Source organism: Pteropus medius, unplaced genomic scaffold, assembly GCF_902729225.1.
Source record: "Pteropus medius unplaced genomic scaffold, Ma_sr-lr_union100, whole genome shotgun sequence".
Classification (NCBI taxonomy): domain Eukaryota; kingdom Metazoa; phylum Chordata; class Mammalia; order Chiroptera; family Pteropodidae; genus Pteropus; species Pteropus medius.
Window position 1 is genome coordinate 39,543 of NW_024344321.1, and position 18,390 is coordinate 57,932.

Sequence of the window (18,390 nt, forward strand, 5' to 3'; positions counted from 1 at the left end):
TATTTGCAGCAACACCTTCGATAAGGGCCTAATACCCAAAATATACAAAGAATTCATACGACTCAATAACAACAAAAAAAACAAACGATCCAACCTGAGCATGCATTTCTCCCTTAGAGGACATACAAATGGCCAACAAATATATGAAAAGATGCTCAGCATCACTAGCTATTAGGGAAATGCAAATCAAAACCATAATGAGATACCATCTCACACCTGTTAGAATAGCTATAATCAACAGGACAAGTAATAACAAATGCTGGAGGGGATGCGGAGAAAAAGGAACCCTCATACACTGCTGGTGGGACTGCAAATTGGCACAGCCACTATGGAAAACAATATGGAGGTTCCTCAAAAAACTAAGAATTGATCTACCATATCATCCAGAAATCCCTCTACTAGGTATTTACCCCATAGACTTGAAAACTCATACCTGAAAAAATATTTGTACACCAATGTTCATAGCAGCATTATTCACAGTGGCCAGGACATGGAAGCAACCAAAATGTCCTATGATAGACGATTGGCTAAAAAAGTTGTGGTACATATATACAATGGAATATTACTCAGCCATAAGAAAAGATGAAATGCTGTCATTTGCGACAACGTGGATGGACTTCAAGATAATCATGCTAAGTGAAATAAGCCAGAGAGAAAAATTTGAAAATCATATGATATCACTTATATGTAGAATATAAACCTAAAAGTAAATGAACAGGGACTTATGGACATGGACTATAGACTAGTAGTTACCAGAAGGAAGGGTAGTGGGGGAGATAGGTGGAGAAAAAGGGGTCAAATTTGTTGTGAAAGAAAGAAATCTAACTATGGGAGTTGAACACACAACGTAAGTGTATATTTGCCTTACTGATAAAGTGTACACCTGAAACAATGTTACTATTAAAAAATATAAATTAATTTTTTTTAAAAAAGAAAGATTTGATTTACTGCTGCTACTTCTCCAACACACATTTTAAAGGACATATTTCTAGCAGGGTCCCTCAGAATTTCATCTTTCAACCAATTTGGCAGAGCTAAATATCGTTGTTTCACATTATATACCAATTGTAACAACAATAATTTCATCATGGATAACTCCAGTAAATAGTGATATGTGCACATTGTATCAGAGCTATTTCATGCTATTTTAGCTTTGATTATTGGAAGTTGGCGTGGAATGTAGAACAAGAGCACTTATCCCAGGTGAATCATTATTGGTGTACTCAAGGCATTTCTTAAGATTGTCCAATATTTTAAAAGGTGAATAAATAATCGAATTTAAATGCCTAATGGATACACGCCTAAGGATGTAGTAACAAAAAAGCTGTCTTAGCTCTATGGCTTTTCATTACTGAGTGTCTTCCAGATAGAGACAGATTGAATTTTCTTGCTTATATAAGTGAAACATGTTTTAACATCAGATAATATACAAATAATTCTTTCAACAAAACTTATTGAGCATTTACTATGTTCTAGGCATTCCTTTAGATACCAGAGATACAATATCACCAAAATAGTCAAAAACCACTATCCACTTTTAGTTTACATCCCACTGGAGGACAGACAGGAAAAAAATAAGTAAAATATGTAGCATAACAGAGAGTGATAAGAACTATGGAAAAAGGAGGAAAGAGGACAGGAAGTATGGGGGAAAAGCCTGAAATTTTAGATAGGATGATCAGCAATGCCACACTGAGAAGCATCACTACAGCAAAAGCTTGAAGGAGATGACAGAATGAGTGAAGTAGACAACTTAGGGAAGAACATTCCAGGCAGAGGGAAGAAAGTTCTCTATAAGATACTAAGGCAGGATTGTGTTCAAGTAACAGCAAGGAGGTTGGTTGGGCTGGAGTCAAGAGGTAAGGGGGAAAGTGTTGGAGATGATGTCAGAGTGAACAGAAGGCCAAATCGTGCAGGACACTGTAAGCCACAGTCAGAACTTTCAGTTCTGCATGAGGGAAGCCTTTGGAGAGTTTTGAGCAGAGGAATAACACAATTCTGTCTGCTTTTAAAAGGGTCATCCCAGAGTAACATAATTTTTGTCTACTTTTAAAAGGGTCATCCCATAGCAGTTTCATTGACAAAAGATGAGAGAAAAGCATGGGCATTTTTAAAACTCTTATTTTGAGATGTCAAGTAAAGAATTTTGTTTCATTTTTAAGGAATTTGTATCTGTCACCTGTCCTTGAGAATATACCTTTGGAAAGGGGAAAAACCCACGGAGCTCTTTTCCTCAGGAGCAATGGAAAATCTTCCTAGACCCTACAGAAGCAAATTCTATTTCTGCAATGTTTTCATGACAATCTTAAGAGATAATGGAACTTAAGGAATCCACTCCTGAGGCTCCTGAACCACACTTAATCTTATTATGATTATACAGACATTTACAAAATATCGTCATACCTATATCTCATTCCATTCTTATATCAGCCCTATGGGGTACACAAGAAAGGTGAGCATGTATCTAATGTTTAAAGAAATCAGCTCACCAAGTTCTTCTAGCTCATTGAAAATGCTTGGGCAAGGATCTAGATTTTCTGTGTCCTAGATTTCTATTATCCCACACCTCTCTTTGGTTTCAACTGCGTTCCCACCCAGTGCCCACCTTTTATCCCAGGTCACTCCCTCTCATATGATGCCTGCATAATCTCCTCCATTGTTTCCCAGTTCATGCCAGGCCTCTTTCAAAAGCTTCTCAGATGCCTAACTCCAACGCTGCTTTTCCAGATACATCACCTATAACTAAGCTTCACATGCCAATTATCCCTACTGGAAACATTCCTTTTTTATTAAATTCATAGAGGTAACATTGGTTAATAGAATTATATAGGTTTTAAGTATACAATTTAATAATACGTTTATGTATATTGCATTGTGTATTCACCACCCAAAGTTAAATTTCCTTTTGTCACCATATATTTGACCCCTTTTGCTCTTTCTTTCCTCTCCCCCGCTTTCCCTGTGGTAATCACTAAACTGTCATCTATTCTATCAGTTTTTGTTTGTCTGTCTTGTTCGTTTGTTGCTTTCAGTTCTATATCCCACATATAAGAGAAATCATATGGTTCTCAACTTTTTCTGTCTGACTTATTTTGCTTAGCATGATAATCTCAAGATTCATCCTTGTTGTCATTCTTAACCCTTTCTCCAACCATGCTCAATTAATTCCTGATCCTACTGAAATCGCTCCCAAACTCAGAAGCTGTTTCAAACATACCCATCCTTAACCTGGACTCTAACACCCTCATCACATACATAGTAGTTCTCATACTTCAGCATGCATCAGATGCACATTGAAAGTTTGTTCAAATGTATTGCTGGGCCCCACATTCAGAGTTTCTGACTCACGAGTTCCAGGAGGGTTCTGAGAACTTGCATTTTAATGAGTTCTCAAGTGATGTTAATGCTGCTGGTTTGAGAAACTGCTCTGTGCTTACACAGCCTCACTCCAAACCTCAGTAGTGTTCTCTGCTTGAGCTCCGACTATGATTGAATTCATCTCCCCTTCAGGTTCTGTGCCTCGTCTTGCTTGTTCTTCTTCCCTTGGTATCAATAAGAGAATTCAAACTTCCCACCTCTGAGCCATTTACAGCACTAAACTTCCATTTTCACCAGTATTGTATCATGTAATTCAACAACATTACAAATCACATACTCCTTAACAGAGGACTAAATTTTTTCATGCAAATGTGTTCAAGCTATACTTAAAATTGAAATTGAAAAATTAGATTCTTTACTTTACTTTGAATATAGCGGAATTTGGTAAACTATGGAGAGACAAAGAACTTTTTAAGCGCTTGCAGGTTTAGGACCAAGAATCAAGCTGGTCTACTTTGGCGAGATGATCACACACACACACACACACACACACATACACACACATTCACACACCTTTACATACACACATATTATTTTCTCTTTCTCTCCTCTCCCATTAACTTGTCCAACCCCCTCCTCTCCTGCACCCCACAGCCCAGGTAGATCGATTCCTTAGAGGAAGGATATCTCCACAAAACGGAAAATTTTCCCAGCCTCTCTTGGATTTTTATTGTGACTTTTGTGTCTCACTACTCAAACCACTAGGGGAAATAACACAAATAGGTAGGATTAGATGCACGCACAGAGATACACGCCCAGGGAACTAGGTGCCTCACGATGAGCACATTAGGGAACTACAAATCCATTCAGAGGAGACTTGAAAACTCTTAATCACTGACAGGAAATGCATTTTATTTGTTTCAGAATACTAAAGGAAGTAATCTTCTAGAGCCACCAATACTGCTCTCCATCTATGAATGAGCTTTTAGATTGTATAATGAGAACAGTCTTATGGATAGAGTTTCTCTCACATCTTCCTCTTGGAACCAGAAACACATTCAAGTATGTCTGATGCATCAGTGCACCACTGCTCCTGTAAACCAACTACTGTCAGACACTAAGACTATGCTGGTTCTTTGGTAAATTCATTAATTCTTTGTTCCTTTGTTTTTGTTAGGCCCTGCATTCCTGAGGAGTGCTCAGGGTGATATGGTCACAGTAAAGGCTCACTCTGGTATCACAGAGTTCACACTATACAAGTCACTTAGGGAAAATGGGGCTCAAATGTCTTGGATATTTGCGGGGGGTGGGAGAACATGAAATTTCCTTCAGCAGCCTGAGTCTTGTATCACTTAGTTTCTAATATTAGTGAGTGAAGTTTTGATTGAATAATATCCTTCAGCAAAGCAATTAATGCAGGCTGTTATTTTTTCAGAGTTGTTGGAAAATGACAAATGAATATTGACAAAGAAGTAGGCGAGCAGACTCTCTTGTCCTTTGGATTCGTCTCTAGATTAACTTTCAAAATACAAATATTTAAAGGAAGGAGAATCCCTGCACCTACAATTCTAAAAGCGCTCTTTCCTGGGCAAGTGGCTTAAATCCCCAGCAAGTGGTGGGGTTTATGGAGGAGGAACTGGCTCCTTTAGCAGTTCCTATGGAAAGAATTGCCCAAGCTCCTCGTTCCTCCTCTTCTCTCCAACTGGTCATTTATTACATCACTTGAAGTGAATAGAAAGATGAACAACATGGATTAAGATTCACCATTTGAGCTAACAATACGTGTACTTTGGATGTGAGGGCAGTAGAAATAGATGCAGTGAGATCTCAAATCATCTGTGTCATTCATTTTTCCATCTTTCTCTGATCCCATATTCCACAGTGAACTAAAATTTCACTGCAGCACAAATGTCAAAAGGTCTTGGACATTATGAAGTCAAATGACTAGGTGGGAGTTAAGACTTACGAGGTCTGGTTCCAGGTCAAAACTCATGAATTGGAATTATATTTCTCTTCTTGATGCCAAGGACTTCCTGGCTTGTGAGTACAGTAAGTCAATTCATGTCTCATGTTTCTGTCTACTGTCTTGAAAGGCCCAGAATATCTCCTTTATGTCAAATCGAGTTTGATATTATTCTACTACCCTCACTACATGGATTTATCAAAGTTATTCCTAACTGGAATAAGTATCTTTTTTCAGGCCCACGGCTAACAGTTGGACATGCTGTGAAAAACAGTGCAAGGAAACCTCAGTCACACAGAGACATGACTCTGCAGATGTAGGTGGCCGTCTTAATTGTTTTCAACCATAGGTTCCAAAAGGGGAGACTTTTATTTTTCATGTTTATCATCGTACCCGAGAACCTACCACAGTTCTAGGAACGTAAATGGTGAATAAACATTTGTTAAATGCCTAAATGAATAAGTAAATGGAAAATGGGCTACAATTTAAATTCAGCATTCAATTTTTTTTTAATTAAAAGCCCTTTAGATGGTCAAGAGTATGGGGAGCACAGCAAAGGGAATGCAGTCGGCATTAATGTAATGGCTAGGTGTGGAACCAAAGGAGAGAAAGAGCAATCAGAGGGATGGTTTCATAAACTATATAAATCTCTAACCAATGTACTATATACTTGAAACTAAACAAACAAACAAACAAACGAAAAACATTAACTATATTCTCCTACCTAAAAATGATAGCCTTTGGCCTGGCAAACACAGGTATAGTTATGAAAAGTATATTTGAAATTATAACTCTATTAGAAATTTTGGTACATATGGTCATCATAATTACAGCCTATTAAACTAAATTGCTTGGATAAAATTTAGATTTTCATTAAAAAGGTGTTAATTATAAAGAATATTTTTTGTAATCATTCTAGAAATCTTGTTAATCAATGCAAATATCCAAAATTTTCTTGGCAATAAAACATATATCCTCTGGGTTTGCTTTAGGTTTCATCAAATACTGAGAAACAGGCCACTTGCTCTCTGAAGATTGGACACATGGCATAAGGATGCAATTTTGTGAGTATCTTAACAGTGTCATTAGTAAATAATATGGTCAATTAACCTACTTTTGTAGTCAATATATCACTATATTTAAAATATCGATGGTGGCTTACCCAGCGAAATATCTTGAACTTTAACTCTATCCATTATTCAATTGAGGAAAGTATAAGATGATGAATAAACAATTTATGCCCTTTAGGGCTTAATTCCATCAAAAATGAAGGCATGGGGTGGCTCTATAGTGTAGTGATTAGCACGTCTGCTTTACATGCAGAAGGTCCTTGGTTTGCATCCCAGGTGGAGCCACGGACCATATGCCGGGTGCGCCAAACCTGAGTGTGCCAAACCCGGGTGCGCCAGGCCCCAGGTGCGCCAGGCCCCGGGTGCACATCAGGAGCATGTGGGAGGAGACGGTCAACCTTCAGAGTCCAATTCTTGAGAGGAAATGGCAATATCCAAGATCAGGGTAAAAGCAGGGGAAGGGAATTAAAGAGGAGTATAAAAAATAATGAAGGCACATGGTTTTATATACTAAAAAAGTGGACATATCAGCTGCAAAGTACCTCAAAATTTCAGCCATGATGTAGAATGGTGCAGCTTCGGGGAACACGAGCCACTGAAAATGGTGGCCTCCAAAAGAAATCATGTACAGGGGACATAGTAGCTGGCATCAGTTATTTAAGCCCCACTATCACCACCACCATCACCATAATGGAAGAAAAATTAGACTTCTTTTGTATAGGTTCATTGAAAGGGATGAGTCCAAGATCATTGTGTATAAGTAATAAAAGAGACAGATTTTGCTCAACACGAAGAAGTACTTTGAGAGAACCAGAGCTCCTCAAGATGGAAATGGACTGAATTGTTCAGCAAATCCAGATGCCACCTAGCAGAATGGGATCTACAGGGAGCTAGATAGAGGGTTTTCAAACCATTTTACAAAACCCTGAGAGTTCTCAGCTGCTTTCTGAGAGCAGAAAAGCAAAGAGGCTTGAGACTCCCACCCACAGTTACATGCTTATCTGATTTTTATTGGACTTCTACATATGAAACTCCTACTATGGAGGCAACTTTACAGCTATTTTTGTGTCAGATTTATACTCAACTGTGCTTCAAAGTAGAAGGATATATCCGAAGTTTACAGTGAGACTGGAGGTTATAGAAATATTTGAAATGAAATGAGGTTTGTTCCAAACCAATCTCCAAATGGGCCAGTGTATCTAGGAGTTACTGGCTTTGCACATTGATATAAAAAGAAAAAAACCCTTAAGTCTCTCTGGTCTCCAGTTTCATTATCTGCAAAAGAGAGAGATAAATCACACCCCCTATAGCTCAAAGTGTCATTTGGAAGACAAAATGTACATTCTCAATGTACATGTTCATTACTATTCACTCCTTAATTGCTTCTGTGTCTCTAACAGCTTTGGGATCCCAGAACACAACAACACATTTTGTGACTGAGTTTGTCCTCCTGGGTTTCCCTGGTCCAAGGGAGATGCAGAACTTCTTCTTCTCGTTAATCCTGGTAGTCTATCTGCTGACGCTGCTGGGGAATGGGGCTATTGTCTGTGCCGTCAAATGGGACAGGCAGCTCCACACACCCATGTACCTCTTCTTGGGAAACTTTGCCTTCCTAGAGATGTGGTACGTTTCCACCACTATTCCAAACATGTTGGCTAACATCCTCTCTGATACCAAGACCATCTCCTTCACTGGCTGCTTCCTTCAATTCTATTTCTTTTTCTCACTGGGCACAGCAGAGTGTTTCTTCTTATCAGTTATGGCTTATGATAGGTACCTGGCCATCTGCCGCCCACTCCGTTACCCCTCCATCATGACTGGGAAGTTCTGTCTGATCCTGGTCTGTGTTTGCTGGGTGAGTGGATTTCTTTGCTATCCAGTCCCCATTGTCCTTATCTCCCAACTTTCCTTCTGTGGACCCAACATCATCGATCACTTTGTGTGTGACCCAGGCCCATTGTTCGCACTGGCCTGCATCCCTGCTCCTTCTACTGAGCTTATCTGCTACACAGTCACCTCAATGAACATCTTTGGACCCTTCCTTTTTATCTTGGGGTCTTATACTCTGGTTCTCAGAGCTGTGTTTCGTGTTCCCTCTGGTGCTGGTCGAACTAAAGCTTTCTCCACATGTGGGTCCCACCTAATGGTGGTGTCCCTGTTCTATGGAACCCTTATGGTGATGTATGTGAGGCCGACATCAGAGAACCCAGCAGGAATGCAGAAGGTCATCACTTTGGTATACTCAGTTGTGACTCCGCTCTTAAATCCCCTTATCTATAGCCTCCGAAACAAAGACATGAAAGATGCCCTAAGGAGAGTTCTGGGATTAGGAATTAACCAAAACTGAGACATGTCTTGAAAGAGAGGGAGAATCTGGCACTTCTGACCTTAATTACTTATAACAACATTAGAGAATAGCTTCAAGAAATCATGTTCTAGCTTCCAATTAAGTAGAGGAAGAGACATATTTTTCACAGTCCATAGCAGTTCAAGTTCAGCTTATTCATGATAAATGTTCAATAAAACATTTTTAACAAGTGTAACCTCACTGAGTTAATTGTATGGTGTTATTGTGTACATATTTTTACTGTGATGTATCTTTCCTGATTTAATGCTAGCTGGTAGGATAATGAAATGTGTGTACTGGAGCCTTTCATGAGAGGGTACAGTCTTCGAAATTCAGAAACCAAATATTTTTAAAGACAATGGTTACAGTATCCATTTAAAAAAAAAAAACAATAATGGACATTTTCCATTGTTTGAGGCTTTCACACCAAAAACAGAGTATGTCTCATACCTCTATCACTTGTAGATAAAGTATAAACTTCTCTTCCTGCCTTTAAAGTGTTCGCTCAATAAACTGCTCCATGCTGTCTTCTCTCGTACCGATCCACTAAGCCCTGAACTTTACATTGATCAGTCTTGTTATTTTACCTTAAATGCATTTTCTCCCAACTAGGCATTTTTACTCATAGTGCTTCCTCCCCAAATCAATTGTAACAACCCCAATACTTCTTGTCTTATGGAATAACAATGCCCTAAACATAATTTTATGCCTCTCAGAAAGCTGAAAGCAAAGTCAGAAAATTATTCAGAGAAATTATACCAAGAACGAATTCCATTTTTGTGCCCAAATTCCACGCTGAAACAGGAAAGACATCAGCCAAGGCCAATCTACTTAAAATGAGTGTATACTCTTTGAGTTATGGCCATACCGAGAGGTATGCCAGAAGGATAGGCCTGCTGGTGCTAAATGAGGAAATACTCTAGTACAGTATTTCTCAAACCACCAAATCGTGTTGGCAACATTGGTCAGAAAACATGGGGCATTTGGGGACACTATTTCTTTGAAATTAAAGTTATATCTTTTTTTTTTCCCCCATAGCTGATGATTCTAATCCAAGCATCAGTGTGGTCTTCTGTAGATTTGTTCTAAACTCTAAAATATGTTTGTTTGTTTGTTTGCTTGTTTAGCATTTTATTTTATTATTAGTTTCAAGTATAGAATACATTGGTTAGACATTTATGTAGTTTATGAACAATGCCCCGATTACTCTATCACCCCTCTGGCCCTACACATAGCAATTACATTACTGCTGACTACATTCCCTATGCCGTGTTCCCCATCCCTGTGACCTATCAACTACTAATTTGTACTTCTTTAACCCTTCACCTCTTTCCTTCATGCTCCCAACCCCCATTCCTCTGGCCATGAAAGTTTGTCCTCTATATTTGTGACTCTGTTTTTGATTAGTTTGTTCTTTTTGTTCCTTAGAGTCTACATATAGGTGAAAACATATGGTATTTATCTTTATCTGACTTAGTTTGCTCAGCATAATAACCTCTAGGTCCATCCATATCATTGTAATTGGTAGGATTTCATTTTTTTTCACAGCTGAGTAATATTCTACTGTATATATGAACCATAACTTCTTTATCCAATCATCTGTTGATGGGCATTTAGGCTGATTCCATATCTTGGCTATTGTGCGTTTGTGAATACAGGGACGTATAGATCTTTACAAATTACTGTTTTGGTTTTCTTTAGATAAATCCACAGAGGTGTAACTGCTGAGTCAAAAGGTAGATCCATTTTTAATTTTTTGAGGCACCACCAGACTTTTCCATAATGGCTACACCTATTTGCAATTCCACCAACAGTGTGCGAGGGTTCTTTTTTCTCCACATCTTTGCCAGCACTTGTTTTTTGCTTCATTGATGATAGCCATTCTGACAGGTATGAAGTGATATTTCATTGTGGTTCTGATTTGCATTTCTCTGATGACTAGTGACCTTGAGCATCTTTTCATATGTCTTTTGGCCATCTGTATTTCCTTTTTGAAGAAATAGCTATTCAGATCTTCTGCCCATTTTCTTATTGGACTTTTTGGGTTTTTGGTTGTTGAGTTGTATGAGGTCTTTATATATTTTGGGTATTAACCCCTTATCAGATATATCGTAAACAAGTATACTTAGTAGGATGTATTTTCATTTTATTTATGGTTTCTTTTATAGTGAAAAAATGTTTTAGTTTGATGCAGTGCAATATGTTTATTGCTAACTATACTTTCTGCTCCATAGTACATAGTACATAGTACGATATTTGGTATAATACAAAATTATCTTCTTTGAGTAAAATTGTCCTTCAGAAAAGAATTTAATTTGTGCTTTTGTGTATCTCATGGCAAAAAAAATCGCATATCCTCTTTGAGAAACACAAGCTTAATGAGACCAGGGGGTTCCCCCAGAGGAAATGCTGCACATTATTTTTAATAATCCCTATGGGCCAACTTTACAGAAATATTAATGAAACCCACAAGCAAGAAGTAAGAAGGTTCCTAGAGAAAGCATGGAAAGTTATAAGGTCACATGATTCTCAGATACCTGAGAATTCTCAGTAGTGGCTAAAAATGACACATAAATTAAAACTAGCACATGGTTTCAAAACACCCTGTAGGAAATAGGCTACTAGAATTTTATGGTGCAAAAGAAGTAAAGTAAGCCATGCATGAAGCTCTCACACAGTGATTCCACATTAAAGCCAGTAAAAGAGAATCTTCGTGATCTCCTTGTAAAGCTTCATGGTCCATAGGAGACATCTTCTCTGATGGGCATTGCTGTGTTATACACCTCACGTGGGCCTATTCCCCTATACCTTTGTTCATTCAATATGCTCAAGTGATTGAGCATCAAAAATATTGATTTCTCCTTCAGCTCAAGCACAAAAAAATTTTAAAATCTCTCAGAGTAGTTATATCACCATGGAACTCACACTCTCCAAAATAAGTTCAATAACCGGTGCCAAAGTCATCTACAGGTCTTCCCCTTCTCAAAAACGTTGAGTGCACCAGGAGTAGTATAACATTTATAGGTATTTTGAATAAAACAATATGGAACTAGCTCCATCCACTGGAATGGAAACCAAAAGAAAATAAAGGTGTGGCAGAGGGAGCTTCATTTTCAGCTCTTCTCTGTGCATTCCATTACTCATGGGCACTGTCAGGACAGATGACATTAAAAAACAATAATGATGGTAAAAACAAATCAGTGTGTATGAGGACGAAGATTTACATAGGATTTAATAGTGAATATGTTAGGAACTGTGTCCTACAATTATTTTGGAAATATCCATGACATTCATTTACCAGGCTTTCCCTACAGCTGACTAATAGTTTTTCTGTGAGGACTTTTTGTTATTGTTGTTTTTCTACTGTCACATAGAATAGTCTACATCTCAAATACATAGAACTAAGTCTTGTGCATTTTGATTTTCAGTCAAAGTCTGTGAACCTGAGTTCAAGTCATTATTGTTGATGTTCCAGAGGTCAGTGGCTGCTCTCTGCATTGCTATGTTCCCGTCTTGTTGAGGAGTGGTGTCTTCTTTGGAAAGCACAGAGTTCCCATAGTGGGGAGTCATTTTTTCTCACCACAATGATCATCAATGCAGGTTAGTTTAGCTCTTCATAATCATTCTAGTTTCGAACCCTAAAAGAACTTAACCTCATCTTTCAGCTTCTTTCTCTTGGTTTCTCCACAAAACAACAACCTGCTCTGATATAACCAGCTCAACAGGAAACTTATGTTTGCTTCTAAATGAGCAGGTTCATAGTTCACTTTCTGCTATACTAACTTACTGAGCCCACAAGGGCTGCATCATTATACATGTATTTATCTTATTTAATATAACCTCACTGAATAGAAGAGGTTTTTTTCCTATTTGATTATGTTCAGTGAGTACTCTAAATATCTTATTTATACCACTTCTATCAAAATTATTTTTAGGGGAAATTCTCTTATCAGTCAAAAAATTAAAAGTATCTTGTTAAAAACTCTGGAGATTCCAGTATGTCACACCTATCATTGTGCTCTTTTCTCTGAGTTGTATTTGATTCTTTAAAAGACATTTACCTTGGTGATGATGTTCTAAAGAGAATAAGGGTAAATTTTGAAAGATGAGTGAATAATTACTTTCGAAACACCTTTGTTTCCTTTTCTTTTTTCTTTTATTTTGAAAGCTGGGTGGCTATTTTTTAAATAGACTAAAGTAATATCTTCCAACAGTGAATTTTATCTTCCAAGAAAATTCAATAGTGAATTTTAAGGGCAACGAGAGGCACCAGTAAGGAGAGCTTTAGAAGAGAATCACCTGGTGATTTTAATTTTCTTCTTCCATACATCTCATATGTTGTATTCATCTTTAATGACGTACATTTTAAATGTACATGAAGATATATTAGAAGAGATGTCAGAAACATGGCAGAGTAAGAGACATCCCCTGGATCTCTCTCCTTGAAACAACAATAAGCTAAACATCTAAAACTCAACAGAAAACACCCAAACTACACAGCAGCATGTCTGAGCATGGGATCTGTATTTAGAGCGACTACAGGTCAAAACCCTGGTGTTGGGTGGTGGACTAGGAGAAACAAAGAAGCTGCCTCTCTCTCAGCTCCCAGAGCTCCCTGTAGGAGGAGAGGGAGGGGAGAAAGAGCTACAAGTTCCCTGAACAGTCCTGCCTGGAAGTGATGTGAGCTCCACATGGCTGGCGGCAGTGCCTCGTCATCAGGGCAGATGCAGAGAAACGGGGATGGCAGAAAAGCGGGGATGGCAGACAAATGACATTTGATTTTTACCAGCCACAGTTGCAAAATCAAGGCTGAGCCACAGCCCTTAGCCTCCAACCTAGAAGGTCCTTCCCTCAATATCTTCCAAGACTGATCACCGCAGAGCCCCAGGGGAATCTGAGCAAATGCTACTGAAGCTGTTGCTAACACTGACAGAAACTGAGACTGAGGATAGCGAGCATCATTATACATCTATAAGGAAAAAAAAAGACATTATTAAGACTTTATATAAAACAAAGATCAAAGAGGCTTAGACACCACCTACTGGAAACCAAAAGAAAAACACCTTCTTTGCAACAGGCTATAGACCATTATATAATAAACCTTCTTTCTGGGGGAAAAAAAAATCAGAATACACTTCCATTAATGCCCAGGCAGAGAAATAGTCCATTAAACACCATGAACAACCAAGGTGACAAGGCATCTCAGAAAGAAAGAGAAAAATCTCCAGAAAATAAGCTTACAGACATAGAAATATGCAACTTAAATGATAGAGAATTCAGGATAGTACTTCTGAGAAAACTCAATGGAATCTGAAACGAATCATATCAACAATTTTAGAAATTGAAAAAACAACTAGATGAGCAGAATGAATTCTTTAGCAAGGAGATTGAAACCCTCAAAAAGAACCAAACAGACCTTCTGGAGACAAAAAACATACTGCATTGTCTATAGCCATGCAACCCTGAACATGCCCGATCTTGTCTGATCACAGAACCTAAGCAGGGTCAGGCTTGGTTAATACTTAGATGGGAGACACCCTAGGAAGACCATGTGCTGTAGGCGTTAAACAAACACATGCACGCACACACTGCAAGAGTTGAAAAATGAAATAACAAATTTGAGAAATAGAGTCAAATGGAGAAAAGGATCAGTGATATCGAAGACAGAAATCTAGAAATAAATCAGAAGGAAGAAGAGAGAAACCAAAGAATGAAAAATAATGAAAAAGAAATACAAAAACTAGCTGATACCATCAGGAGAGGAAACATAAAAATAATGGGACTATTCAAAGCAGAGAAAAAGGAGCAGGGATTAGAAAGCATTTTCAGACAAATAGTAGACTAGAATTTCCCAAATCAAAGGAATGAGCTGGAGCTTGGAATTCAAGAAGTCAACAGAACACCCAATTATCTCATCTCAAAAAGGCCTTCACCAAGATTATTGTATTAAAATTATCAAAAATCTATAACAAAGACAGAATTCTCCAGGCAGCCGGGGAAAAGAAGACGGTAACCTCTAAATGAAAACTCATTAGATTATCGTCGGACTTCTCAGCACAAACCTTACAAGCCAGAAAGGAGTGGAATCAAATATTCAAAATATTAAATGAAAGGACTACCACCAAGAATAATGTATCCAGCTAAGCTCTCCTTTAGACATGAAGGAGAAATTTCCAGACATACAAAAATTGACAGAATTCTCCACTACGAGGCCTGCACTACAGGAAATACTGAAAGGGGTCAGCTCCTAAAACAAAATGACAAAAAGTACATAATTAGGAGTAAGGTGACTAGCAGGCCGGTAGAAGCAAAGGATTGCAACCCTCACTAAAATAGGGCATATTAGCTTAAAAAAAAAGAAGAGATTTGCTATAACATAGTAATGAACATTCAGCATACGTAGAAACAAATTGAGACAACAATGACTGAAAAGGGAAGGATTCAAAGATCCAGATTCGGAAAGGGGAATGGAGATAAGCCATGTGCAGAAGAAAAGGGAGGACTGTATATATATATATACAGTCCTCCCTTTTCTTCTGCACATGCCTTTCTATATATGTATATATATATATATATACATATATATATATATATACATATATATATATATATAACTATCCTTTACATATTCGTAATGGCAACCTCATGGCAAAGATTCAGAATCGAAGTATATAACATAAAAAGAGAAGAACCAGAGGGAAAACCCACAAAAGCCAACCAAAATAAAGAAAACAGAAACACAAGGACAGGAAGCAATGGAAACACCAAGCTAACAGAAAGCAAAATATAAAATGGCCATAAGAAGACTTCATATATTAATAATCACCCTAAATGTAAATGGACTGAACTCACCAATAAAAATGCAGAGTTGAAATTAGATCAAAAACAAAACCCAATTATATGCTGCCTACAGGAGACACATCTCAGTTCCAAAGACAAATATAGACTCAAAGTGAAAGGGTGGAAAATGATATTTCAAGCAAATGGCATTCACAGAAAAGCGGGAGTAGTGGTACTAATATCAGACAAAATAGACTTCAAAATAAAAAAGGTAAAGAAAGATACTGAGGGACACTTCATAATGATAAAGGGAATCATGCACCAAGAAGACATAACACTTATTAATATCTATGCTCCCAATCAGAGAAGCCTCGAAATATATAAAGCAATTACTAACAAAACTAAAGGGAGAAACAGACCAAAACACTATCGTAGTAGGGGACCCACTGTAGAATATGAACAGATTATCCAAACAGAAAATCAATAAGGAAATAACAACTTTAAATGACACATTAAACCAACTGGACAAAATTGACATTTACAGAGCCTTTCATCCCAAAACAGCTGCTTATACATTCTTCACCAGTGCACATGGACATTCTCAAATATTGACCACATACTGGGACGCAGAGATAGCCTCAACAAGTATAAAGGGGTTGAAATCAAAACAACCATATTCTCTGATTATAATGCTTTGAAACTAGATATCGACTGTAAAAAAAAAAAAAGTGGGAAGAACAACAAATAGATGGAGATTAAACAACATGTTACTGAAGAATAACTGGGTCAGAGAAGAAATAAAGAGAGATCAAGAGATACATAAAACGAATGATACTGACAGTACAACATATCAAAACTTTTGGGACACGGCAAAAGTGACCATAAGAGGAAAGTTCATATCATTACAGGCCTAGCTCCAAAAACAAGAACAAGCCCAAATAAACAACCTAACACTTCATATTTAAAATCTAGAAAAGGAAGAACAAATGAAGCCTAAAGTTAGCAGATGGAAAGAAATAATCAAACTTAGAGCAGAAATAAATGAAATTGAAAACAAAAAAAAATAGAAAAAAATAAATGTATCAAAGAGTTTGTTCTTTGAGAAGGATAATAAAATTGACAAACTCCTGGCTAGACTCACTAAAGAAAAAAGAAAAAGGACACAAATTTTAAAAAATCACAGATGGAAAGGGCAGAAATTAATTCAGACACTGCAGAAGTACAAAGGATCTTACAAGAATAGTATGAAAATGTATATAACACCTAACTTAATAACCTAGAAGAAATAGACCAGTACTTAGAAAAATACAACTTTCCTAGACTGAATCACAAGAACTGGAAAATCTAAAGAGACCGATCAGCAGAATGGACATTGAAACAATCATCAAAAAACTACCAAAAAGTAAAAGTCCAAGACCAGATGGCTTCACCAGTGAATGCTACCAAACATTCAAAGATTTAATACCTATTCTCCTCAAACTCTTCCAAAAAATCAAAGAGGAGGCAATACTTCCCAACTCATTTTATGATGCCAATATCACTCTGATACCAAAACCAGGTAAAAATAACACAAAAAAAGAAAACTACAGACCAATACCTATTATGAACAAAATGAAAAAATCCTAAATAAGATACTAGTGAACATAATACAGCAACATATTAAAAAGATTATACACCACGATCAAGTGGGCTTCATCCCAGAGGCACAAGGATGGTTCAACATATGCAAATCGACCAATGTGATACCACATAAACAAATTAAAAAATAAGAATCATATGATCATATTAATAGATGAAGAAAAAGCCTTTAACAAGATACAGCATCCATTTATGATCGAAACACTTAATGAAATCAGTATAGAAGAAAAGTAGCTTAGCATAATAAAGGCCATCTATGACAAACCCTGAGCCAACATTATACTTAATGGTGAAAAACTAAAAACCTTCGCTCTAAGATCAGGGACAAGGCAAGGCTGTCCACTATCGCCACTGTTATTCAGTATAATATTGGAGGTCCTAGCGAGTGCAATCAGAAAAGAGAAAGATATAAAAGGCATCCAAATAGGAAACGAAGAAGTCAAACTGTCACTATTTGCAGATGATATGATTCTTCATATAGAAAACCCTAAAGACTACACAAGAACACTACTAGAAACAATAAGCAAATACAGTAAAGTCTCTGGATACAAAATCAATGTTCAAAAATCCATAGCGTTCCTATACTCTAACAACGAAGTGTCAGAAAAAGAAGTGGAAAAAATAATTCCTTTTGCAATTGCAACAAAGGAATAAAATACCTAGAAATAAATTTAATGAAACATGTGAAGGACCTATATAATGAAAGCTACAAGACCCTATTTAAAAAAATAGAAGAAGATACAAAGAAATGGAAAGATATTCCATGTTCTTGGATTGGAAGACTCAACATAGTTAAAATGACTATATTACCTAAAGCATTATACAGATTTAATGCAATCCCCATCAAAATCCCATTGGCATTTTTTAAAGAAATGGAACAAAAAAACATGAGATTTATATGGAAGCACATAAGACCCCGAATTGCCAAAGCCATCCTGAGAAAAAAAAAAAAAAATGAGGCTGGAGCCATCACTCTGCCCAACTTCAAATTATGCTACAAAGCCACAGTAATCAAAATGGCATGGTATTTCAGGAAAACAGACATGTTTATATGGGCAAACAATTTTCAACAAAAAAGCCAAAAACATAAAGTGGAGAAAAGAAAGCCTCTTCAATAAATGGTGCTGGGAAAACTGGAAAGCCACCTGCAAAACAATGAAACTAGACTGTTGTCTATCACCGCACACCAAAATTAACTCAAAATGGATTACGGACCTGAATATAAGACCTGAAACAATAAAATGCATAGAAGAAAACATAGGAATGAAACTCAA

General features: G+C 37.2%; 1 protein-coding gene across 1 annotated transcript; it reads left to right on the forward strand.

The window, feature by feature from the left end:
- The first annotated feature begins 7,705 nt into the window (after positions 1 to 7,705).
- LOC120608096 (olfactory receptor 11H6-like) lies at positions 7,706 to 8,698 on the forward strand. The gene has a single exon (XM_039869890.1). It carries the CDS (start codon positions 7,706 to 7,708, stop codon positions 8,696 to 8,698), a length of 993 nt encoding a protein of 330 aa, XP_039725824.1.
- Positions 8,699 to 18,390: the final 9,692 nt, after the last annotated feature.